Source organism: Choloepus didactylus, chromosome 3 (genome assembly GCF_015220235.1).
Source record: "Choloepus didactylus isolate mChoDid1 chromosome 3, mChoDid1.pri, whole genome shotgun sequence".
In the NCBI taxonomy this organism is placed as follows: Eukaryota; Metazoa; Chordata; class Mammalia; order Pilosa; family Megalonychidae; genus Choloepus; species Choloepus didactylus.
This window is the reverse complement of record NC_051309.1, coordinates 100,899,002-100,925,283: the sequence shown is the minus strand read 5'-3', so window position 1 is coordinate 100,925,283 and position 26,282 is coordinate 100,899,002. Positions and strand designations below refer to the sequence as shown.

The following is a 26,282-nucleotide window of genomic DNA, read 5'->3' as shown; positions in this document are numbered from 1 at the left end:
TTCAGGGAAATTTGTCTTAAAACTATATATATAATAATATGTATCTAACAAGGCAGAACTTGCATTTGGTGCTGATCTCACAGCATGAGACCACAGGGGCAAAATTGGCCATGGTGAATCAAAAGTCTTGGGCTCTGAGGGCTCACGGGAGTGGCATTCATGAATTTAGGCACTGAGGTAGATACTCTTGAAGCTCTCATCTGGCTCTAATATTCAAGGATTTAAGTAGGTGTACCATGATTAATCACCATTTCCCATCATTACTGCTGGGAAAACAACAGCAATGAAGATTGTATTAAGCTGTAATCTAACTATAATGTAGTAAAGAGATAAACAGAACATGGTTACTGAAATACCAGATTTTCTTTCTTGATAGCTATAACTATTATCTATCTAGCTATGCATCTATCTATCTATCTATCTATGTGTCTATATATGTATTTAGCTATCCACCCATCTATCCATCTATCTTTCAATCATCTATGTCTATTCACCTGTTTACTCTGACTGGGAAAAATGGGACAGTGTCAATGCAAAGACTGAAAATGTCAAACTTTAAATATATCTTTTTTGGCCCTGACCCATTTTCATTCCTTCTTACATTATTGCCAGATGTTTTGGTTCTTTGTGGAGGTTGCAGTTTTGAAGATGTGTTATGCTTCTTGGAAAAATGCAGTTTTGAAGATGTGTTATACTTCTTGGAAAAAGTGGGAAGCAACCTTCAAACTATACCCTAAATTTCATTTTATAAAAAAAGTCTCACCAATACTATATTTTCAGGAGTCAGATTATCCTGTGGTAATGCACTGTATCATAAAAATTGAGCCTTTAATCCCAAGGAAGTTGTAAATATGTTATCAGATACAATATATTTCTTCTCAAACAGCTTTGAACACTTCCACAGTTTTTCACATTTTGTCATAAATGGAATCTTTGTCTACTTACTGAATGGAGCTTTCAATACGGGTGATAGTGAGGAAAGCAGCAAGGTTTGCTGTATAAGATGAAATGACAATCAAAGCAAATAGCCACCAAGCCCCCATCATCATTCGAGTAGCCAGAGTTGTGTATGGGACCTCCCCACCTGTGGAAAGAAGAAAAGAGGTTAAAAGAACATCAATAAGCATTTATTGAGAATCTTGAGTCATACAAGTTCAATACCAAAGTAACTGTTTAGCGAGAAATCTTCCTATTTAATGTCAGCATAAATCTCTATATTTGCTTATGTTCATCACTTCATATTTAATTCTCTTTCATTAGACTATAACATGACACCCAGTCAAAATAACATGATAAATATTTAGTAGTAACATGTTTAAATGATAGTTCATCCCCTTTCTGTACAACCCTAGAATTAATTACTACCTTATCATAATCACAGATACACATATACACTTTCTAAGTTTTTTATTATTCACTTGTTAGGTGATATTGATACTGTTATGCATATATTTAACATAACTTTTCCAATTTCCAGTTCAGTACATAGTATTGAAGAGATTTTTTTGGTTAAATTCTTGAGAAATATGAATTATTAATGATCTCAGAGTCATACATATTAGAATTGGCTTCAGCATCCTTATATTTGCCTGCTTTCCTCCTAATTCATTAGCTAGTCTTTCACAATCTCATTGCATAATATTCTCCATCCTCTAAATGTTAGTGTCCTTGGCTCAGTCCTTAGACCACACATTCCTACCCTGGGACATCTCAACAATTCTCCTGACTTTGAATATCATCTACAGTATACGCCGATGACTTTCAAATTTGTATTTGAAGCCCCACTCTGTTTAGAGAGCTAGAGTCAAATGCCTGTATGATTTCTACTTGGAATCTAATGAATGTCTCAGACTTACCTTATCCAAAGCAGGACTCTTTTATTTTTACTCCCAAATTAACTCCTATCCACTCAGGGACTGGCACCACTATTGACTCAGTCGCTCTGACCCAAATCTTAGGAATTACCCAACATCTCATCCAGTAACAAGTCCTGTCCCACTGACTTCAAACTATATCCCAAATCCTACCCCATCCCATCATTTCCACTGCTACCATCCAAGTCCAAGCCAACATCATCCGTTACATTCTAGTCACCACCACTCCTAAGTCTATCATCATAGTTTCAAAACTGAAAATAAGATCATGGTACTACTAGGATTAAACCTTTCAGTGGCTTTGTATTACTATTAGGACAAAATTCAAAATCTTTACCAAAGCCATCCAGGCCCTATATGAACTGATCTCAGGTCAACTCTCAGACCTTATCTGTAACTACTTTCCCACTGTCCTTCTTGCAATTTTGTCTATGGAAACATATTGATTTCTACCCCAGTGTCTTTGCAGTTACAAATCTTTATGCCCGGAATTCTCTTTTAATTTCCAAGTGACATTTCCCTTCAATGTATTCAGGTTTCTGCTCTGATGATATCTCTTCATAATGACCTTTAAACTTCCATCACCAGTGAATCTAAAAATAACTCCCTCAACCCCAGACTCCCAGTCCTCACCTTATAAAATCATATTTTGTTACGTATTTTATGTATTTTTATTTATTTCCATCCTTTCTAAAATAATTACTGGAATTATTTGGAAAAGTTTCTGTGCCATATTAAGTGGATAATATTTTGTTTAATGAATATGCCTTCTAAAATAAATTAGTCTTATACTAGCAGTAGAAATAAATCAAAGAGATAAAATACTACCTCCACCTAGGACAACCAATATGGGAACAAATCAACAGGGTTTAATTAGCTATAACATACGGCAGATTTTTTATTCCAACCAGTAGTTCTCACAGTCTAATATCTCTAAATTCTAAATGCGGTGTCAACATACCCTTTGGTCATTATCTGAGTTATTTTCCTGATATATTGTACTCACAACAGGCTAACCTCTGATATCTGAACACTTTCTCCAGAAGCAGTTATAATGCATTTTAGGTACTTTTTTCTTCAAAGCAAAGGAAATATTCACTCAACTTTTAAAAGATAAAAGCAAAAGAAAAACATTTACTTTTAAATCCACATGGGGGCTTTCTGGGCAAAACTAACTGAAAAAGTAATAAAATCTGAGCAAGATTATAACTAAAGACTAAATGATGTTAAGTATGTATAATAAGAGTAGAACAATATATTTATGACTAAAAAAGTTAATTGGAGGTTTGCTTCTATTTAGTGTTTAGCATTGATAAGAGTTATCACCCATATGAAAGAATACTTGCTATGCCTTCTTCATCTGTGGTACGAAATTTGCAACTCTGGGATTTCCAATATTCCTGTATAATACAAATAAAATAATATGCCTGCATTTAGAAATCAAATGTTCTAAGTAATAGGAATCTAGTACTGGAGGACTAGGCTATTCAAAAAAATTCTCCCACTAACAGCAACTAGAAAAATTGAACATTTAAAGCATCTACTACTGCAGAATTCAGAAAACCCAGATATGACCTGGTATTTGTGACTACTTTTCCAGGAGATGCATGTACCAATTGAAGAAGAGGCTGAGAAGCTGAACAAAGCCTTTGACAGCCTTCAAAATTTAGGTAGTTATAAAAAATTGTGGTCTGGGGCTTGCTAACATGGGTGTGTACCTGGCAAAACCAGAAAATTCCCATACGCTTGGAATCAATAAATACAATTCTAATTAAACTATGAGACAAGGAAAAATTACAAGAGAAATTAAAAAAAATAATATGTTTTGAAATGAGTGATAATGAAAATACTCCATGTCAAAACTTGTAAGATGTAGCTATATTTGTGTTTAGAGGAAAGTTTATATGTGTAAACAAAGAAGGCTGAAAAATTAATGAGCTACTTCTGAACTTGAAGAAATTAAAAAAAATCAAGTTAAACCTTAAGGAAGGAAATAATAAATATAAGAGCAAAAAATAATAAAGTAGATTAAAAAATACAATAATAGTACATATTGATCAAACAGGATTTTTTTTTTTAAAAGAGCTGTTAAGACTAATCAAGATAATAAGTGAGGATACAAAAAATAAGAAACAGGAATAAAAAGGGTATGTTGCAACAAATTTCACAGACATGATAAAGATGAAAAGAGGAAACTATGTACAATTCTATGCCAATAAATTTGAAAGTTGAGATGAGATGAACAAATTCCTAGAAAAATTTCATGGTCTTATAACTATTACAGACATTAAATCCAGAATGAAAATTTTCCCACCAAGAAAATTCAAGGCCAGGTGGCTTTACTGACAAAATCAACCAAATATTGATGGAATAATTAACTTTAATATTATACAAACTCTTCCTGAGGTTTAAAAAAAATCAGGACACTATACTATTCATTTAATGAGGACAGCATAACTTTAATACCAAAACCTGGCAAGAAAGGAAAATTATAGGTCTATCTTTCTCATGATTGTAGATACAAAAATTCTTAAATAAATTAGCAAACTGAAAGCTTTAATATATAAAAGAGCATCACAACCAATTTGGGTTTATTGTATGAAATTGGGGTTGGGTTGGTATTTAAAAATCAATCATCATAATTCACTACATTAGCACCATAAGGGAGAAAAATTATATGAAAATCTTGGTAAATGCTACAAAGATACAGGTAAAATTCATTATTCAGTCTTAAGAAACAACAAAAACTAGAGATAACGTAGCAAACTAGAAATAAAAGACTCTTTCTTTTTCTCATAAAAAGTGCTTCTGGAAAACCTATAGCATACTCATCATATTTATTAATAAAATAAGTATTCTTTTAAGATTGCCTAAAGTCTACCAAATGTAACCACTTCAATTCAGCATCGAATTAGAGGTCCTAACCAGTGCAATGCAATAAGACAAAAAAAAACAAAACAAAAAAAAAAACAGGAAAAACATTTAAGGTTCAGAAATAAAGAAATAAAAGTGATTAGACTGGAGATGATATAAATATGTATGTAGAAAATCCAAGAGAATATGGAATAAAGTACCGAAACTAGTAAGCTGGTTACCAGTTTATTATGATACACAAAGTTCAAAAATCAATTATGATATTGAAATGACATGTATTTTTTAATTCCATATTTTAAGTGTTTGTTGCTGGTATATAATAATATCATTTCAATATCATTAAGAATATCAAATGCCAAGAAATAAATCTATTTAATGATGTTAAACACTTCTACATGAAAAACTAAAATTTTTTTGAATGAAATAAAAGATTGTATCAATGGAGACATACCATATTCATTGATAGAAAGAATCATTATTACACATTGTTCCGGTTTGCTAATGCTGCCATCATGCAAAATACCAGAAATGGATTGGCTTTTATAAAGGGGGTTATTTGGTTACAAATTTACAGTCTGAAGGCCATGAAAATGTTCAAATTAAGGCATCAACACAAGTGTACCTTCAGCAAAGGAAGGCCAATGGCACCTGAAAACCTCTGTTAGCTGGGAAGGCACGTGGCTGGCATCTGCTGATCTGGGTTGTGTTTCAGCTTCTCTCTCAGCTCCTGTGCATTCAAAATGTTGTTCTTGGGGCATTTTGTCCTCTCTTAGCTTCTCCAGAGCCAACTCTGGGCTAGTATCTCCAAAGCGTCAGCAAAATCTGCTTTCAACGGCTGTCTCCCAAATGTCTCTCTAAGCTGCAGCACTTTGAGTGCCTTCTGTCTGAGCTCTAATAGTGCTCAGGTAAACTAATCAAGACCCAGGCTAAATGGGTGGGGCCACACCTCCATGGAAACATTCAATCAAGAGGTCACACCCTAGTCAAAGGTGTCACTTTCAGTTGGGTGGGTCACATCTCCATGGAAACAACCTAATCCAAATATCCCATGAGATTGGATTAAAAGATCATGGCTTTTTCTTGGGGGACATAATATATACAAACTAGCACAGACATAAATTATCAAAGTGATTTATAGATTCTGTGAACTGCCAGATTCTTTGAGTGAGCATGTGTGCATATGTGTGGGTGTGTCTGTTGAATAAATTAATGGAAAATGTATATGAAAATGTTCAAGGAGAAGGTAAAGTCTGGTTCTTGCTGACTATAGATTTATATAGTAATTAAGATGGTAGTTGTACAAGGATAGACCAAATAGATCAATGAAAATTATCCATGCATATATGGATACTTGATTTATGCCTAGCTGCCTAGGGGGCACTGCAGGGCAGTTCAGAAAGGGTGGTCTTTTCTTTAAGTAGTAGTAGGTCAACTAGATATACACATGAAAAAATTGAAGCTTGTCTCCTAACTTACATCATAAATAAAAATCAATTCCAAAGGGCTTATACATATAAATGTAAAAGCTCGACAATAAACGTTCTAGAAAAAAAATATAGGAGAACATGTCCACCACTTTGACTAGAAAAAGATTTCTTGGACAGAGTACAAAAAGCACTAGCAACAAAGGGAAAGTCTGATATACTAAACTACAGTAATACTTAGAAGTTTAAAAGATATCATTTGAGCGTGAAAAGACAAGCCACAGAAAAAACTTTTGCAATATATATATTTAACAAGAAAACATCAATATATGTTAGTAACTTCTATACATCAATAAGAAAAAAAAATAGACAACAATCAGAAAAATAGGCAAGTTCCTTCACAAAAGAAGATAATTGAATGGTGAAAAATATATGAAAAGAGGCTAGCATCATTATTAACTAGGGATATGCAAAAAAATTAAAACGAAATATCAGTACACACCCTCCAGAATGATTAAAATAAAAAGAAAGACAATATCAAGTGTTGGTGATGATGCAGAACAACCAGAATGCTTGCACCCTGTTGGTGGGATTATAAATTGATTCAATCACTTTGAAAAACAATTTGGCACCATCTCTGATACCTAATGTATGCAACACTTAAAACTCAGCAATTCCATTCCTTAGGCAAATATACAACAGATAAACATGAGCCCCATGAATGAATGTCCATAGCTGCCTTATTCATAAAGCCCCAAACTGGAGACAGCCTAAACACTCATCAAAAGTAAAATAGATATATTCATAAAATGGAATATGCTATACAGCAATGAAAATGAACAAACCTCAATTCCACATAACATAATGAATGAATTTCACAGACCTAGTGTTGAGTGAAAGAATGCACTCTGAATGATAAATGTTCAAAAACTGGCAAAGTGAACGGTAGTGGTATGTAGTCCCATTGGTGATTAACTTTGGGAAGAAGGAGGGAATAGAAGAATGGGAGCTGGGTCACCCAGAATGTGCTATCTTTGTCTTTGCATTGATTACACAGTTGTTCAGTTGGCAGTAATTCATTGAGATGCACATTTAAGTTTTGTGCACATTTCAGTATGTAAATAGTGTTTCATAATTAAAAAAAATAAACAAAAGAAGAGCGGGTGTTTTTAACAAAAACATTTATTTCCTTTTTTTTTTGTTTTTTTTTTTTTTTGTTTTTTTTTTTTTTTTGGCTTCTCTTTGCTAACAATTTGAAAGTAAGTCTTTTCATAGATCCAGGAAGCTAGAAGAAACAATCAGGTAAAAGACAAAAGAAAAATAGTCTGCTGAATTAAAAACAAAATTTCACCTTACTAAATAAATCACAGCAAAAATTAGGCACTTCATGGGCCTTTAAAGGCATGGCTCTAAAGTTGGGTATTTTGATTCCTGCAACTCTTGATAAATTTGAAGACACCCAATTTCATTTTGCAGAAGTATGAGGAATTTGCATTATACAAAGTTATCCCCTCTGCTATAAGGAGGATCTTCTGGACAAACATTTGCATTTTGATGTGGATGTTTGACACATTAAAGATATATCAACCTTGCTACTGTATATGTTATCTTATTTATAAAAGTTTTTAAAGAAATAAAATAATGTTTTGCCCTCAGGCGAGATTCTGAAACTTGATAATTCCACCTGAGCCAGGCAAAAATTTGTTGCTATAAATCCTATTCTGTGTAAGTATATATACATCTTTGTGCTTGTCTAAAAATATGAGAGTAATTAATTATCATAAGATTCTCCAATTTTTTTTGGTTCTTATATGTTTAAAGACTCATAAAATTTTTATTTTGCAATTGGGACTGTTGAACTCTTCTATGAATTATGACTAAGAAAAAAACAGAAGAAAAATTATTAGCTTTCTTTACAAACTTTCTTTTTCAAGGGTTGGGTCATTATTGGAACTAAGTTACTAGCAAAATGGCTAGAAATGCTTTATAGAAAATAGAAAAAAATTAATATTAAGGGTGACAGAAGGTGTTCAGGTAAGCCAATTAATTGAAATAACAGTAAATATTATAATTTCTTATACTTACAGAATCACAATTTAAAAAAATACGAAGAAGGATATTGTTGGCAATTATTGTGGAAGTCATTGCCAGTATAAACATATTCTACATTCAAGGATGGAAGAGATTGCAAGTATTATCTCTTAAGTGTTTAATGTATGTCAGTCACTTTTACATATTAATTTGCTCTTTGAGAATTACTGATAAATAGTCATATGTGGAGACTGGCAATGAATAGATTTGTAAATGCTTTAATTTTTTTTTTTTTCTTTTGGTGGAGAGTGTGGGAATAAGGAAGAGGACATGAGTTAGCAGTGCAATTTGCTGCTGTAGGTCCACTATCTCAAACCCATTTCCAAGCTAAGGCAGGTTTCCCCAAACGTGGAATATCTATCCTTGGCAGAAGAGTTGACTTTAGGTGGTAGGGAAAGACAGCATAAAATGGCATTGTGTTGTAGTGAAGAAGTTAATCCATTTACATTTATCTTTCAGTAATTTTTATCATGGCAAGAACAAAGACTGAGTTTAGTAGCAGTACATCTCTAAAATTTGAAGCTATTTTTACAAGGGGAGGGCAGATCTAAAACTACCTTTGGCAAACAACAGAAACTAATTGGAATTTAATAAAATATCATTTATATTAGACTTATAGTTATTTTCTATTTAATGCAAATGTTACTGCTTTTATATTTGTAATAGTGAACATAATCTTTAACAACAATAACTTTAACCCCTCTATAACCTCAATGTCAAGCGTTCCACTCTCCCACGCCATCTTCGATCTTTTGAACTTCCTCCCTCCATCATGTCTACAGTCCCAGCAAGATCTATGATCCATTGACACCTACAGCCTTTTCACTCTCTCCACCCGACACCTCCGCCATGGATACATTTCTATTTTACACAGCTTAAATCAAGCGATTCGTTAAAATCATTCCATTGCTTTCAACCTCAACTCTTTTGAAATCCTCTTGAATTTCTCTTGAAATTCTCTACTGAAATTTTCCCAAACCAAGTCAAATCCAACCCTCCCCTACTGTGTGTCTGAACTGTGCATGTGATGATAGAATAACATACAGCTGTGCAGCTCACTTTAAATTCACAGCCACAAACTTCAGTGAGCCTTTAATGCAGCCCCATGTAGTAGTGATCTGAGATCCTATAACATCTTGCTAGAGATTCTCTCTTGCATTTTTCTAGACACTCGTTTCAGTTTTTCTCTCTTCACTAATACGAGCACCTCTCCCCCATCCTCACACTCAGCTGATGACCATGAAATCTCTTCCATTTAGAAAATTAAAGCAAACGGAAGGAACTTCCAGAGGGAAAAAAGGTGCAAAACAGTTTATAGAATGCACATTTGTGTAAGAAAGGAGGGAAATATGCTTATATTTTCAAAAGAAATGAAGGGGAAATAATTACATATGGAGGGTGGGAGGGAACAAGGTGGAAGGGATAAGAATGGAGTTAAGATTTCCATGACTGTACTTTGTTATTTAGTTTTGAATTTGGAACACGTAAACATTTTATATAATTAAAAAGAAAATTAAATTTAAAAAATTAAATTGAAAACAAATGGATACAAAAAAAACCTGAGAGCTTATCAAGTTAGTGGCACAATTATACAGAGGGCAGAATTACTTCAAATGAGTTTAAAATACATTTGACTGTGTCTCTCTACTGAAGGCTATAGTCCATTTTGGGAAGCTGGCTCATACAGCCCTCTTTTCAGGTTCCGGTAACAATTCCTTTCCCCTGCTCCTCAAGCCTAGGGCTGATAAAAAGTCCCCCCTCTAACTAACTGATAGAGCACCAACCTGTGTTATTTCCTTGAAACCCCACACCCATACTTGTTAATAGTCCCTTTAATGCCTTTAGTAAATTTACTCAATTTCCCATATCAAATATGCTACCTATTTTCTGTATAGTAGCATGTATAGTCCCAGATAGAGCAACAAAAATGAGAATCTGGGAATAGATTGCACACTGTGCTGGTTTGAAACTGTTATGTACTTCAGGAAAGACTACGTTCTTTAATGCAGTCTTGTGGGTGCAGACTTAATATGGGTGGGATCTTTTGATTAGGTTGTTTCCATGGAGATGTGGCCCATCCAACTGTGGGTGAGAACTTTTGATTAGATTATTTCCATGGAGGTGTGACCACCCATTCAGGGTGGGTCTTAATTAGATCCCTGGAGTCCTTAGGAAAGCTGAGAGCCCACACAGACCTAGAAGCAGAGAGGTGCTTGGAGATGCAGAGAGAAGGACATTTGCAGGTGCTAAACTAAGAGATGAAGACCAGAGTTTGCCCCGGAGAAGCTAAGAGATGACCCCCAGATGCTTAGAGAGAAATGCTCTGGGAGAACAAGCAAGGATGCACATGAACTGAGAGAGAGAAGCTAAGAGACACAGATGCCCAGAGACATTTTGGAGAAAGCCATTTTGAAACCAGAACCCAAGAGCAAAGGACCAGCAGACACCAGCCACATGCCTTCTCAGCTAACAGAAGTGTTCCAGATGCCATCAACCTTTCTTCAGTGAAGGTAACCTTTTGTTGATGCCTTAGTCTGGACATTTTTTATGGCCTTAGAACTGTAAATTTATAACCTAATAAATCCCCTTTATAAAAGCCAATCCATTTCTGGTATTTTTCATAACAGCAGCTCTAGCAAACTGGAACATTCACATATCTGAGTAGAGCAAATTGGTGGGAAATAGTACACTGATAATCCACAGCCTATAGTTACATAGTGATGAAGTGCAAGTAGAATGCAAAGCATCAGGAGATCAAGTGACTGTGGTAATAATAGTGATTTTAATGATTGTGGTTCCAGCAAACTGCTTTGAAGCCTCAGGATGAATACAAAGGGTAAAGGAGAATTTAAAGGCAATGAATACCCAACTCAGACACAAGGGAAAATTTAAAGGTCTTGAAGGTACCTTAGAAGAAATCTCTTAATTTTGTAGTTCAGGGCAGATATGGCTGAGGACAGGACTAAGGCTTGGCTGTAAGGGTGACACAGTTCAATCATTAAATCTTCTGCTATATAAGGTCTCCCATGCTAAGGTAAGGTCATCAGTGAGAGATGTGAACTTCCAAATCCCCCAAGCCTCCTTGCTTTTAGAAGCAACCTCTCAGCCCATCTGAGGGAGTCAGCTTTCCCCTATATAAATGGTTCTCAGTGACTAGACCTGGGGATCACAATTCTCTTCTGGACTCACCCACATCACCCTCATTTCCTCTAGGCTACAAGTTAAACACTAACAAATCAGAGAAGTATAAGGCCCATTTATAAAAGTTTTAGATCACAGAGTTTGAAATGTAAGAACTGATTAGGGTTAATATATTATCAAGGGTAGTAGTGATCTAGGATTTGGGATGTGTTGGCTTGATACTTGGGGTGGTGGTGGTTGTAGTTTGTAAAATTGGCTAACTGAAGAATGGACCAATAATGAAAGAGGTTGGAATCCACTTCTTTTTTTTTTTTTTTTTTTAATCTTCATTTCATTGAGATATATTCATATACCACGCAGTCATACAAAACAAATCGTACTTTCAATTGTTTACAGTACCATTACATAGTGGTACATTCATCACCCAAATCAATCCCTGACACCTTCATTAGCACACACACAAAAATAACAAGAATAATAATTAGAGTGAAAAAGAGCAATTGAAGTAAAAAAGAACACTGGGTACCTTTGTCTGTTTGTTTCCTTCCCCTATTTTTCTACTCATCCATCCATAAACTAGACAAAGTGGAGTGTGGTCCTTATGGCTTTCCCAATCCCATTGTCACCCCTCATAAGCTACATTTTTATACAACTGTCTTCGAGATTCATGGGTTCTGGGTTGTAGTTTGATAGTTTCAGGTATCCACCACCAGCTACCCCAATTCTTTAGAACCTAAAAAGGGTTGTCTAAAGTGTGCATAAGAGTGCCCACCAGAGTGACCTCTCGGCTCCTTTTGGAATCTCTCTGCCACTGAAGGTTATTACATTTCCTTTCACATCCCCCTTTTGGTCAAGAAGATGTTCTCCGTCCCACGATGCCAGGTCTACATTCCTCCCCGGGAGTCATATTCCACGTTGCCAGGGAGATTCACTCCCCTGGGTGTCTGATCCCACGTAGGGGGGAGGGCAGTGATTTCACCTTTCAAGTTGGCTTAGCTAGAGAGACAGGGCCACATCTGAGCAACAAAGAGGCATTCGGGAGGAGGCTCTTAGGCACAACCATAGGGAGGCCTAACCTCTCCTTTGCAGCAACTGTCTTCCCAAGGGTAAAACCTGTGGTAGAGGGCTCAACCCATCAAACCACCAGTCCCCTATGTCTGTGGTCATGTTAGCAACCATGGAGGTGGGGTAGGCGAATATCCCTGCATTCTCCACAGGCTCCTCAAGGGGGCACTACATCTTTTTTTTTTCCTTGTTTTTCTTTTTTTTTTTTCTCAACTTTCCCTTCTTTTTTAAATCAACTGTATGAAAAAAAAAGTTAAAAAGAAAACAAACATACAATAAAAGAAAATTTCAAAGAGACCATAACAAGGGAGTAAGAAAAAGACAACTAACCTAAGATAACTGCTTAACTTCCAACATGTTCCTACTTTACCCCAAGAAAGTTACCTAATATAGCAACATTTCTGTGAACTTGCTCCTACTATATCCATCAGAAATTAACAGACCATAGTCATTCCTGGGCATCCCCAGAACGTTAAATAGCTTATCTGTTCTTCTTGGATTATTGTTCCCCCTTCCTTAATTGCTCTCTATTGCTAGTTCCCCTACATTCTACATTATAAACCATTTGTTTTACATTTTTCAAAGTTCACATTAGTGGTAGCATATAATATTTCTCTTTTGGTGCCTGGCTTATTTCGCTCAGCATTATGTCTTCAAGGTTCATCCATGTTGTCATATGTTTCACGAGATCGTTCCTTCTTACTGCCGTGTAGTATTCCATCGTGTGTATATACCACATTTTATTTATCCACTCATCTGTTGAAGGACATTTGGGTTGTTTCCATCTCTTGGCAATTGTGAATAATGCTGCTATGAACATTGGCGTGCAGATATCTGTTCGTGTCACTGCTTTCTGACCTTCCGGGTATATACCGAGAAGTGCAATCGCTGGATCGAATGGTAACTCTATATCTAGTTTTCTAAGGAACTGCCAGACTGACTTCCAGAGTGGCTGAACCATTATACAGTCCCACCAACAATGAATAAGAGTTCCAATTTCTCCACATCCCCTCCAGCATTTGTAGTTTCCTGTTTGTTTAATGGCAGCCATTCTAACCGGTGTTAGATGGTATCTCATTGTGGTCTTAATTTGCATCTCTCTAATAGCTAGTGAAGCTGAACATTTTTTCATGTGTTTCTTGGCCATTTGTATTTCCTCTTCAGAGAACTGTCTTTTCATATCTTTTACCCATTTTATAATTGGGCTGTCTGTACTACTGTCATTAAGTTGTAGGATTTCTTTATATATGCAAGATATCAGTCTTTTGTCAGACACATGGTTTCCAAAAATTTTTTCCCATTGAGTTGGCTGCCTCTTTACCTTTTTGAGAAATTCCTTTGAGGTGCAGAAACTTCTAAGCTTGAGGAATTCCCATTTATCTATTTTCTCTCTTGTTGCTTGTGCTTTGGGTGTAAAGTCTAGGAAGTGGCCGCCTCATACAAGGTCTTGAAGATGTTTTCCTACATTATCTTCTAGGAGTTTTATGGTACTTTCTTTTATATTGAGATCTTTGGTCCATTTTGAGTTAATTTTTGTGTAGGGGGTGAGGTAGGGGTCCTCTTTCATTCTTTTGGATATGGATATCCAACTCTCCCAGCCCCATTTGTTGAAAAGACCATTATGACTCAGTTCAGTGACTCTGGGGGCCTTATCAAAGATCAGTCGGCCATAGATCTGAGGGTCTATCTCCGAATTCTCAATTCGATTCCATTGATCTATATGTCTATCTTTGTGCCAGTACCATGCTGTTTTGGCAACTGTGGCTTTATAATAAGCTTCAAAGTCAGGGAGTGTAAGTCCTCCCACTTCGTTTTTCTTTTTCAGAGTGTCTTTAGCAATTCGAGGCATCTTCCCTTTCCAAATAAATTTGATAACTAGCTTTTCCAAGTCTGCAAAGTAGGTTGTTGGAATTTTGATTGGGATTGCATTGAATCTGTAGATGAGTTTGGGTAGAATTGACATCTTAATGACATTTAGCTTTCCTATCCATGAACATGGAATATTTTTCCATCTTTTAAGGTCCCCTTCTATTTCTTTGAGTAGAGTTATGTAGTTTTCTTTGTATAGGTCTTTTACATCTTTGGTTAAGTTTATTCCTAGGTACTTGATTTTTTTAGTTGCTATTGAAAATGGTATCTTTTTCTTGAGTGTCTCTTCAGTTTGTTCATTTCTAGCATATAGAAACATTACTGACTTATGTGCATTAACCTTGTATCCCGCTACTTTGCTAAATTTGTTTATTAGCTCTAGTAGGTGTATCGTCGATTTCTCAGGGTTTTCTAGATATAAGATCATATCATCTGCAAACAATGACAGTTTTACTTCTTCTTTTCCAATTTGGATGCCTTTTATTTCTTTGTCTTGCCGGATTGCCCTGGCTAGCACTTCCAGCACAATGTTGAATAACAGTGGTGACAGCAGGCATCCTTGTCTTGTTCCTGATCTTAGAGGGAAGGCTTTCAGTCTCTCACCATTGAGTACTATGCTGGCTGTTGGTTTTTCATATATGCTCTTTATCATGTTGAGGAAGTTTCCTTCAATTCCTACCTTTTGAAGTGTTTTTATCAAAAACGGATGTTGGATTTTGTCAAATGCTTTTTCAGCATCTATTGAGATGATCAATTGATTTTTTCCCTTTTGACTTGTTAATGTGTTGTAATACATTGATTGATTTTCTTATGTTGAACCATCCTTGCATGCCTGGAATAAACCCCACTTGGTCATGGTGTATGATTTTTTTAATGTGTCTTTGGATTCGAATTGCAAGTATTTTGTTGAGGATTTTTGCATCTATATTCATTAGGGAGATTGGCCGGTAGTTTTCCTTTTTTGTAGCATCTTTGCCTGGTTTTGGTATTAGATTGATGTTAGCTTCATAAAATGAGTTAGGTAGTGTTCCATTTTCTTCAACGTTTTAAAAGAGTTTGAGTAAGATTGGTGTCATTTCTTTCTGGAAAGTTTGGTAGAATTCCCCTGTGAAGCCATCTGGCCCTGGGCATTTATTTGTGGGAAGATTTTTGATGACTGATTGGATCTCTTTGCTTTTGATGGGTTGGTTGAGGTCTTCTATTTCTTCTCGGGTCAGTCTAGGTTGTTCATATGTTTCCAGGAAATTGTCCATTTCCTCTACATTATCCAGTTTGTTGCCATACAGTTGCTCATAGTATCCTCTTATAATTTTTTTAATTTCTTCAGGATCTGCAGTTATGTCACCTTTTTCATTCATTATTTTGTTTATATGGGTCTTCTCTCTTTTTGATTTTGTCAGTCTAGCTAGGGGCTTGTCAATCTTGTTGATCTTCTCAAAGAACCAACTTTTGGTGATATTTATCCTCTCTATTGTTTTTTTGTTCTCTATGTCATTTATTTCTGCTTTAATTCTTGTTATTTCTTTTCTTCTACTTGGTTTAGGATTGGTTTGCTGTTCATTTTCTAGCTTCTTCAGTTGATCCATTAGTTCTTTGATTTTGGCTCTTTCTTCCTTTTTAATATATGCGTTTAGTGCTATAAATTTCCCCCTTAGCACTGCTTTTGCTGCATCCCATAGGTTTTGGTATGTTGTGTTCTCATTTTCATTTGTCTCTATATATTTAGCAATTTCTCTTGCTATTTCTTCTTTAACCCAGTGATTGTTCAGGAGTGTGTTGTTTAACCTCCAGGTATTTGTGAATTTTCTAAGTCTCTGATGGTTATTGACTTCTAATTGTATTCTATTGTGGTCAGAGAATGTGCTTTGAATAATTTCAATCTTTTTAAATTTATTGAGGCTTGTTTTATGTCCCAGCATATGATCTATTCTGGAGAAAGTTCCATGAGCACTAGAAAAGTATGTGTATCCTGGTGATTTGGGATGTAATGTCCTGTATATGTCTGTTAAATCTAATTCATTTATCAGATTGTTTAGGTTTTCAATTTCCTTATTGGTCTTCTGTCTGGTTGATCTATCTATAGGAGAGAGTGATGTGTTGAAGTCTCCCACAATTATTGTGGAAACATCAATTGCTTCCTTTAGTTTTGCCAGTGTTTCTCTCATGTATTTTGTGGCACCTTGATTGGGTGCATAGACATTTACGATTGTTATTTCTTCTTGCTGAATTGCCCCTTTTATTAGTATGTAGTGGCCTTCTTTGTCTCTCAAAACATCCCTGCATTTGAAGTCTATTTTATCTGAGATTAGTATTGCTACACCTGCTTTCTTTTGGCTGTAGCTTGCATGAAATATTCTTTTCCATCCTTTCACTTTCAGTTTCTTTGTGTCCCTGTGTCTAAGATGAGTCTCTTGTATGCAACATATTGATGGTTCATTTTTTTTGATCCATTCTGCGAATCTATATCTTTTAATTGGGGAGTTTAATCCATTTACATTCAACGTTATAACTGTGAAGGCATTTCTTGAATCAGCCATCTTATCCTTTGGTTTATGTTTGTCATATTTTTCCCCTCTGTCTATTAATATCCTTTATTGTACCCATACCGAATCTCTTTAGTACTGAACCTTTCTCCAAGTCTCTCTGTCCTGTCTTTGTTTCTCTGTCTGTAGGGCTCCCTTCAGTATCTCCAGTAGGGCAGGTCTCTTGTTAGCAAATTCTCTCAGCATTTGTTTGTCTGTGAAAAATTTAAGCTCTCCCTCAAATTTGAAGGAGAGCTTTGCTGGATAAAGTATTCTTGACTGGAAATTTTTCTCACTCAGAATTTTAAATATATCGTGCCACTGCCTTCTCGCCTCCATGGTGGCTGCTGAGTAGTCACTACTTAGTCTTAGGCTGTTTCCTTTGTATGTGGTGAATTGCTTTTCTCTTGCTGCTTTCAGAACTTGCTCCTTCTCTTCCGTGTTTGACAGTATGATCAGTATATGTCTCGGAGTGGTTTTATTTGGATTTATTCTATTTGGGGTTTGCTGAGCATTTATGATTTGTGTATTTATGTTGTTTAGAAGATTTGGGAAGTTTTCCCCAACAATTTCTTTGAATACTCTTCCTAGACCTTTACCCTTTTCTTCCCCTTCTGGGACACCAATGAGTCTTATATTTGGACGTTTCATATTATCTATCATATCCCTGAGGTCCATTTCGATTTTTTCAATTTTTTCCCCCATTCTTTCTTTTATGCTTTCATTTTCCATTCTGTCATCTTCGAGGTCACTGATTCGTTGTTCAACTTCCTCTAGTCTTGTACTATGAGTGTCCAGAATCTTTTTAATTTGGTCAACAGTTTCTTTAATTTCCATAAGATCATCCGTTTTTTTATTTAGTCTTGCAATGTCTTCTTTATGCTCTTCTAGAGTCTTCTTGATTTCCTTCATATCCCATACTATGGTCTCATTGTTCATCTTTAGTTCTTTGAGTAGCTGCTCTAGGTGCTGTGTCTCTTCTGGTCTTTTGATTTGGGTGCTTGGGCTTGGGTTATCCATATCGTCTGGTTTTTTCATATGCTTTATAATTTTCTGTTGTTTTTGGCCTCGTGGCATTTGCTGAACTTGATAGGGTTCTTTTAGGATTTGTAGACCAATTGAAGTCCTTATCTCTAATTTATCAGATCTACAGCTTCGTGGAGTACACTTTCTCTAACTAACCAGCAGGTGGCGTCCACGAGCCACCTGTTCTCCACAAGCCAGTTCTCCCCTGCTTAGCCTTTTTGGTGAGTGGGGGAGTGAGTCTTGTGGGGTCCAATTGGTGTACCAAGCTTGCGTGTGTAGTTGGTGTTGCCTGCCCTGTATATGGGGCGTGTTTCTGGGCAGTCAGGGAGGGGGGGGTGGCTCTAACAATCAAATCTCCCTGGTGATCCTAGAGTTTTAAGGCTGCTGCAATAGTCTAATCCTTCAGTTCAGTCCTGCCACAGTTTGTCTCTGCCACTGACCCACAAGTCCTTGGTATTGGCGTATGGCTCCTGAGACTTGCAAGTGGGCCCCTCTTCCAGGCCGTGCACCCCCGGGTCCTCTGTTGAGGGATGACTGTGCTATGTCACAGGTGAGTGCCGTCCCCCCAGGGCAGTTCTGGGCTGCTGGGCTGTGTAGGGAGGCTCCCAGTCTGCTGAAATGATGGCTGAATGGGGCTTTGTTATTTCACACTGCTCTACCTTCCCAACTCTGGGACAATCAGCTGAGGTTGCAGGGAAAGCTAATGTCCACACCCAGTTTTGTGGTGTGTGCCTGTTATTTGAAGCACTTCTGTCACACTGGGTTGTCTGGGGCAGTTCTGGGCTATGGGGCTGGCGATGGGCAGGAGTGTTTCCTGTCCACCAGGATGATGGCTGTGAGCGGACACCCCCCTTTTCTTGGGAAGTTGTGGTGTTTAGTGAATTTTCTCAGCCACTGGATTATTGTGTTTTGTCTCAGAGCTCTCCTAGTTCTGCTCTTGACTTGACCTGCCCAAATTGCAGGTCTTTGAAGCTTTCTGTATTGGGCTTCTTAGAGTAATTGTTTTAGAAAAAGAAAAAAGGATTAAAAAAAAAAAAAAGGGCCCTCCTCAGAGATCTAATGGGTTATTGAAATGCTAAGAGACAAAGCAACCAGGGAAATTAAGGAAAGGTCCACAGGGCAGAGAGATCAGCTTTTCTTCGGGATTTGCATATGCGCCTCAGGGCCTGAGCTCCGGCCTGAGCTCTGCCCTTCCCCTTTCTATGTTCACCAGAACTCCAAAAATCCTCCGCTTTTATTTTGGAGTTTTTCGTGTTGTTTTTTTTCTATGCCTGTCTCCTCTCTGCTGGGCTGGCTGCTCTCAGATTCTCTGGTGTCTGGTCTCCGTCTATCTATGGTTGGAGTTTGGATCAGCAGAATGAGTTTCCGATAAGGGCTGCCACTGCAGTTCTCCCTTCTCGTTCCCGGAGCTGACAACCCCTCCTCCCACGGGACTGAGCCTGGCAGGGAGGGGCGCGGGTCCCCTGGCCGCAAAAACTTACAGATTTCGCTGATCTCAGCAGTTCCACGTTTTCATGAGTGTTGTATGAAGTATGCGCAAAGTCAGATTGCTCTGTGGTGTCCAGTCCACGCAGTTCCTGGCTTTCTACCTACTTTCCTGGAGGAGTAACTAAAACATACAGCTCACTAGTCTGCCATCTTGCCCCACCTCTGGAATCCACTTCTATGGCATACTCTAAAGGTTCAGGGAGATGGGAATGTTGGAATGTTGGAATGGATCTCTACTAAACAACATGCTCCCCTCCCTTGCGTAGCTGAGAGAGAAGATCCATGAAACACTCCCTACACCAAGGTATTAAGAAATGCATGTCATGGGGGTGGGGGTGGGGGGACATGCATCTCTGAAGAGTTCTGTGTGCTTCTACTGGGTAGGCCTGAGATGACATTGGGGAATGGTGTAATACAATTGGATTTCCTGATATCAAAATGAAAACAGTATCCCAGATTGGTAGAGGCTAGAGGCTAGGTGGAGAAGCTTAACTATCAGTGACAAGTAAAATTACCATAATATGCCATGACTGTTTAAGATTGGTAAATAGAGTACATTGATCTTCAGAGATCTATAGTAATAGCTTATTGATCACAGTACTCCTAAGAATGAAACTGACTGGCAGCCTGCTAAGATGCTTCTTAACAAAGTATGGAGAAAACAAGTCTAGATCTGAGGACAGAGATCTATCTTTAATACTTAGTGAGGATTTGGAGCATCTTATCCAATTTCCAGACCTCAGCCAGTTTACTGAACCAGAACCCCACTATTGAAGGAGAGACCAGGATATTTTAGGAAGTTCTCTGAAAAGTATCTATAGATATATCTCATGAATTCTCCACCAGGATTTTCCTGGTGGCACCTATGGCATTTACCATGGTGACTGTGCTCTGGACAAAGAGAAATACCTGGCCATTCTGGGGGTTATTTGATATTGGCTTTGAACTAATGTTATCCCCAGAGAACCAAAACAATGTTATTATTTACTAGTCAGAGTGAGGTCTTATGGAGGTCTTAATAGATGGGGCTTAATAGGTGATATTTTGGTTCAAGTCCATCTCACATAAATTTGGTCCAATGGAACTTCAAATTTATCCTGTAGTTATTTCCCCAGTCCTGCTTTATATAGCAAGAATAGACTTAGTATCTGGCAGAATCCCCACAATTGTTTCCTAAGAGCTATTATTGTAACTAAGGGTTAAGCAAAAGTCCCTTGGAACTTTCTCTTTCTGACAAAGTAGGAAACTAAAAGGAATACCACAACCCCAGAAGAACTGCTGAGATTAGTGTCACCAATGAGGACTGTGATGGCTCATAACAAATCCTCATTTAACTCACCGGTGCAAAAGCCAGATTGCCCTTGAAGAAAACTTTGTTGCAAACAGTATGAAGGCAACGTGAATCTCAGCTGAGTTCCAGATATGGAATCTTATTAGAACAAAGCAACAGCCCTTGGGAACTGGCATGTAAATATTGACATAATAAATAATTTTTCCATTCTTATCAGGAAAGTAATCAAAATAATTTTGCCTTCATAAGTCACAGATGGCAGTACAATTTTACTGTCTTGTCTTATGGCTATGCTAACTCTCCTACCTTCTGGCATAATATAGTTGAAAGGTACCTTGAGCATATTGATATCCAAATAAAAGCATGCTGAACCATTATACAGATAATACTATGATATTGGAACTTGCAGAGTAGGCTGTAACAAGCAGCCTGAAAATCTCAGTAAGCCCCAGACATGCTGTATAGTGGAGGATAAAACCCCACAGAAGTCCAGAGACCTGATATCATGTAGATAAAGTTCCTTGGGATGTTGACATAACCCTCCAGAAGGAGCGACAAGATACGGCACCTGCACTTCCCACCAGGAAGAAAAAGACATTACTCTTTTTAAGGCCTCTTTGGGTTTTGGAGGCATTTATATGTGCTACTCTCACTTAATTACCAGGTACACAAAGGGAAGCCTGTTTTGAGTAGGACTCAGAACAAGAAAAGACTCTGAATCAGGTCAAGGCTACAATCCCAGTCTTGTCTCCCACTTGGGCCTTATAGCCCAGCAGGACCAATAGAACTGGAAGTTTCTGAAGTAGACAGAGATGCTATATGGTAAACTCCAATAGCACTGACATGACAGAGATCCTAGGGTTTTGGGTTAAGATCATGTCTTCTTCTGCCATCAATCATTTCATTCTTTATTTGATAAACAGCTTCTGGCCTGTTACTGGATTCTGGTACAGACTTGTCACTGAGCAATGGAGCACTAACTGATTATACGAGCTGGAACACCCATCATGAACTGTATATTATCTGATCTACCAAATGTCTACAATGGACATAGCATCTCCATTGTAAAATATAAATAGTATCTATGAAATTAAGCCCAAACAAGCTTGGAAGACACAAATAACTACACAAGCCAGTAGCCCAGACTTACAGGTACCTGCTTCTACTGCTTTTTGGTCTCATCCTCAACCCATAGCTCTGGTGTTACTGGAAATTCCCTTAAGCAGTTAGTTAATTAAACATCTGTTGTTCAAACAAACCAGGCATGTTCTCTACCTGGGGCTTTGAATTTACTGGCCCTCTGCTTTGAATAACCTTTCCCAAGTTATTTTTCCATTCTTATCAGAAAAGTAATCTCTGGCCTCATTTAAGTCTTGACTCATATGTCAGAACTGATGAGGTCTTCTCTGACTGCTACATTAAAAAATGTTATTCCTAAACCCATTCAGTCACTCTCTGTTCTTAATTTTTTCCCCCACATAGCACGTCATTTCCTAATATTCTATATAATTCAATTATTGGGTTAAATGTTTGTCTATTCCCCGCCTCCACACACACTGTATGTAAGCTCCGTGAAGATGGGAATTTTATATAACTTGATACTACCATACCCTTAGTGTAGGTTCAATAATGCATGGCTCAAGAAACATTTATTTATTGAATGAATGAAGTAAAAATGTTAAGTAATTTACAGAACTATATTAATATTGACAGCGAAACGGATGAAAGACATTCGGAGAAAAATAGCTGAAATTTGAATAAGGCTGGCAGTTTATTTAACAGTATTGTATCAATGTTGATTTTCTGGTTTTGATAATTCCACTATTTTTATATAAGATGTTAACATTAGAGACATTAGGTGAGAGGTATACAGGTACTTTTTATCATCTTTTTGGAACTTTTCTGTAAGTCTACATTAGTTCCAAATTAAATGTTAAAAGAAATATTGACAGCAGTTGTATGCAGACATGGCAAGAGTTTTAAAGATGATGCTCTCCAATGACTGATGCTTGAGAAAAGTGAAGCTATAGGACGGTTATACAAATCCATTTTTTAAGAAGAGATTATGGTGGGAGAAAGGAAGGAAGAAGGAAAAACAAAGAAACAAATGGGAAAACATAGCCACTAAGAAATGGCCGGGGAAAATGCTAAGGGTTTCTGTTTTGCCATTGTTATCAAATGATAAGTCACAAGAAAGAAACCACAAACGGCTATGGCAAAATGCATAATGGCTGAAAAACAGCGATAAATTGTTGTGCCAAAATTTCTAAACTAAACAGATATTGATATATATAATCATGTAGATAGAAAGACAATATTCAAGCCAGAGAATGACTGAAGAGCCATTGAAAGTTGTATGACATTAAAGTGCTCAAAATTCTTTATTATTTCTTATCTTTGTGAAGCAAATTGTAATTTCTACTTAATTATGGAGAAAATTGAACTAAGACAAGGTGGCACAATTTATATAGTAGTCACAAGGCACATGTGGCTATTTAAATTAAAATTAATTAAAATTAAATATAATTTAAATTTATTTGTTTGGTCACACTAGCCACCTTCAAGAGCTCTTTAGCTGCATGTAGCTAGTGTCTATCATACTGAAGCATACAAACAGCATTTCCATGATTGCAAAAAAGTTCAAATGAGAAGCACTCTTTTGGACAGTATTATCACATTTTTATGATTCAACACGCACTTTTGCCATTCTATGAAGTTAGGCAGTGTGGTGGTTTGGAGCTGTACACACCCCAGAAAAACATGTTCTTAAACTTAATCCATTCCTGTGGGTGTGAACCCATTGAAAGTAGAACTTTTTTTATTATACTTATATATGTATGCATGTATGTATGTATGTATGTATGCATTTTTGTAAGTAGGAGCTTTCGATGAGGTTACTTCATTTAAGGTGTTGCCCACCTCAATCAGGATGGGTCTTAATCCTATTACTGGAGTCCTTTATAACCAGAATGAAATTCAGATGGATAGAGAGAAAGGCACAGGAAGCAAGAAATCGAAATGGAACCCAGAAGGGAGTAGGAGGTACTGCCTTGTCATGAGACAGAAGAACCAAGGATCACCAGCAGCCAGCCCCAGAATGCCACACTGTTCAGGGAGAAAGAATTGCTTTGATGATGCCTTGATCTGGACTTTTTCCTGGCCTCAAAACTGTGAGCTATTAAATTCCCATTGTTTAAGCCACCTCTTTGCATAGTATTTGCCTGAGCAGCCTAGGAAATTAAAACAAGCAGTGAGGTACATTGTCTTCATGTTTCTAAGTCCCACTCATTTCACTCCCCCACTCCCAAGCTCATGGTAGGAAACATTCAGATTTACTCAAAATAATATAACATTATAGGAATTTGGCATTAAGGAAATAAAAGAGAAATAAATCCCCCATAGTGTCACCATTTCAATATAATAGGCAGTATTTTTAATTTTCTTTCTTTTTGACCTTTCTCTTAGGTAATTTTTAAATAGTAATAGTCATATCACATGCCAAACTTACAATTTTATATTTTATATCCAACTTATTATGTTTTCAATGGCTGAATTATATTTCGTTACTCAGAAGTACTGTAGCTTACTTAAATACACTATGTTTTGAAATTCAGATTTTACGTGATTACATATTTTGTGAAAAATATCTTCAAGCATGTAATCTTTTAAATATTCTGAATTATTTTCTCTGGACAGAATCCATGAAGAGAAGTTATTTGGTGAAAGAAATATGTTTTATATGTCTTATGCAAGTGATAAGAATTTTCAAACATATTTTTTAACATTATTTATTGAACAAATAGTGATAGGTAACATCACTTCTCTATTGTTAACAAATGCCTTTCTGAAGCGTTGACATTTCAGTTGATTTTGAAAGGTGAATTATTGTTCTGTACTGGCTGATAAGTCTATTTGCAGACAAGCAAATATAGGCTAGAAGGCATTAGATCATGAAATTGAAATAACAATCTCCTGTATAGAGGATAATTATGATACATGTAAAACTGCTTATAAATGACAGTTCCTTCTTTCCAACTCTTCAACATTATTTATATTCTACTTTTTTTGAAAAGTTCTCATTTGTTAAATACTAAATTTGAAAATATTTCACGTTTTCTGAATTTATGAAGATAAAATTGTTTTACATATTCATCTACCATCTACATATAATTACCTGAAATTTGAATGTTTATATCAAGCCAAGAAAGAATTAAGACTTCCTAAAGAAGGATATATGCTTTTTAATTCCTGAAAGTTTAGGTTTAATACAAGTAGTTAAGTTTATTTTACTGAATTCAGTACCATGGAATATTTCCAATGAACAGATTTGAGAAATCTTAAATTAAAAATTAATTACAGTGAAATTAAATGGCTGCTACTTATACCACATAAACCTTATATGCTAATGTTATGGTAACTTCAAAGTGCCAGTCTCTAACTTTTATTAGAACTAAATTGAATTAGAGTGTACAAAACAAAAAGTAACACTTGGCAGCTTCTTACTTTCACAATGTTTTCATTATTCCAGCCTATATAAAATTCTCATTGTTTTAAATGAGCTAAAGAATAAAATTCAGCCCACTGAAAGTCAGGTTTCCAGTATGTTAAGGTGAATTGCATTGCAGTTTTATACAGTGCCTCAAGTAAGAGCTAAAAATCCTGTGGTAAGTGCTGTATGGAGATAAAAACTTCCTAAAGTGCAACAGGAAGATCACAGTGATGAACAAAAACTAGAGGGTTTTCCATGATCCTCCCAACCCCCACCCCCACGACTGTTTAATTTATATGTCTCCAAGGATAGTGGCAGTGATAGTATTTAGAAACCCTTGCTGTAAATCCCCTTGGTCTCATTTAATGAGGGATTTTTTTTCTCCTGCATCAATTGCTTTTAATTCAATTCTACTGTACAACCTGATGATGGCATGACTTCATTGCACTAAACATATTGAAAGTAACGTGTTATATAGGCATGTCTCATTTTATTGAACTTCACGGATGTTGCATTTTTTTAAAAATTGAAAGTCTGTGGCAACCCTACATTAATGAAGTCAATCAGTGCCATTTTTTACTAGTGTGTGTTCACTTCTGTGTGTTCACTTTGTGTCTCTATGTCACATTTTGGTAATTCCCCCAATATTTCAAGCTATTTCATTATTATTATGTCTATTATGGTGATTTGTGATCAGTGATTTGTGATGTTACTACTGTCATTGCTTTGGGGTGCCACAAACTCCATCCATGTGAGATGCTGAACTTAACTGATAAATGTGTGTTCTGACTGCTCCACTGACTGGCCTTTCTGCTATCTCTCTCCCTGTCTTCAGGCTTCTTGATTCCCTGAGACACAACAATATTGAAACTATGCCAATTATCAACCCTACAATGGCCTCTAAGTTTTCAAGTGAAAGGAGGAGTTGCACATCTCCCACTTTAAATCAAAAGCTAGAAATGAGTAAGCTTGGTGAGGAAGGCATGGTGAAAGCTGAGATAGGCTACACCAAACTTGTGAATGCAAGTTAGCCAAGTTGTGAATGCAAAGGAAAAATTCTTTAAGGGAATGAAAAGTGCTACACCAGTGAACACACAAATATAAGAAAGTGAAACAGCATTTTGCTCA

The 26,282-nt window shown here is 36.6% G+C and overlaps 1 protein-coding gene across 3 annotated transcripts in view; it reads right to left on the bottom strand.

Annotated features, from left to right (window-relative positions):
- GRID2 (glutamate ionotropic receptor delta type subunit 2) overlaps window positions 1-26,282 on the bottom strand; it is a 1,659,435-nt gene that overhangs the window by 348,195 nt on the left and 1,284,958 nt on the right. For all 3 annotated transcript variants that reach the window (XM_037830265.1, XM_037830266.1, XM_037830264.1), the window contains exon 12: window positions 946-1,084. In XM_037830265.1, coding sequence (XP_037686193.1) covers window positions 946-1,084 — 139 coding nt within the window. The remainder of the gene's footprint in view (window positions 1-945; window positions 1,085-26,282) is intronic.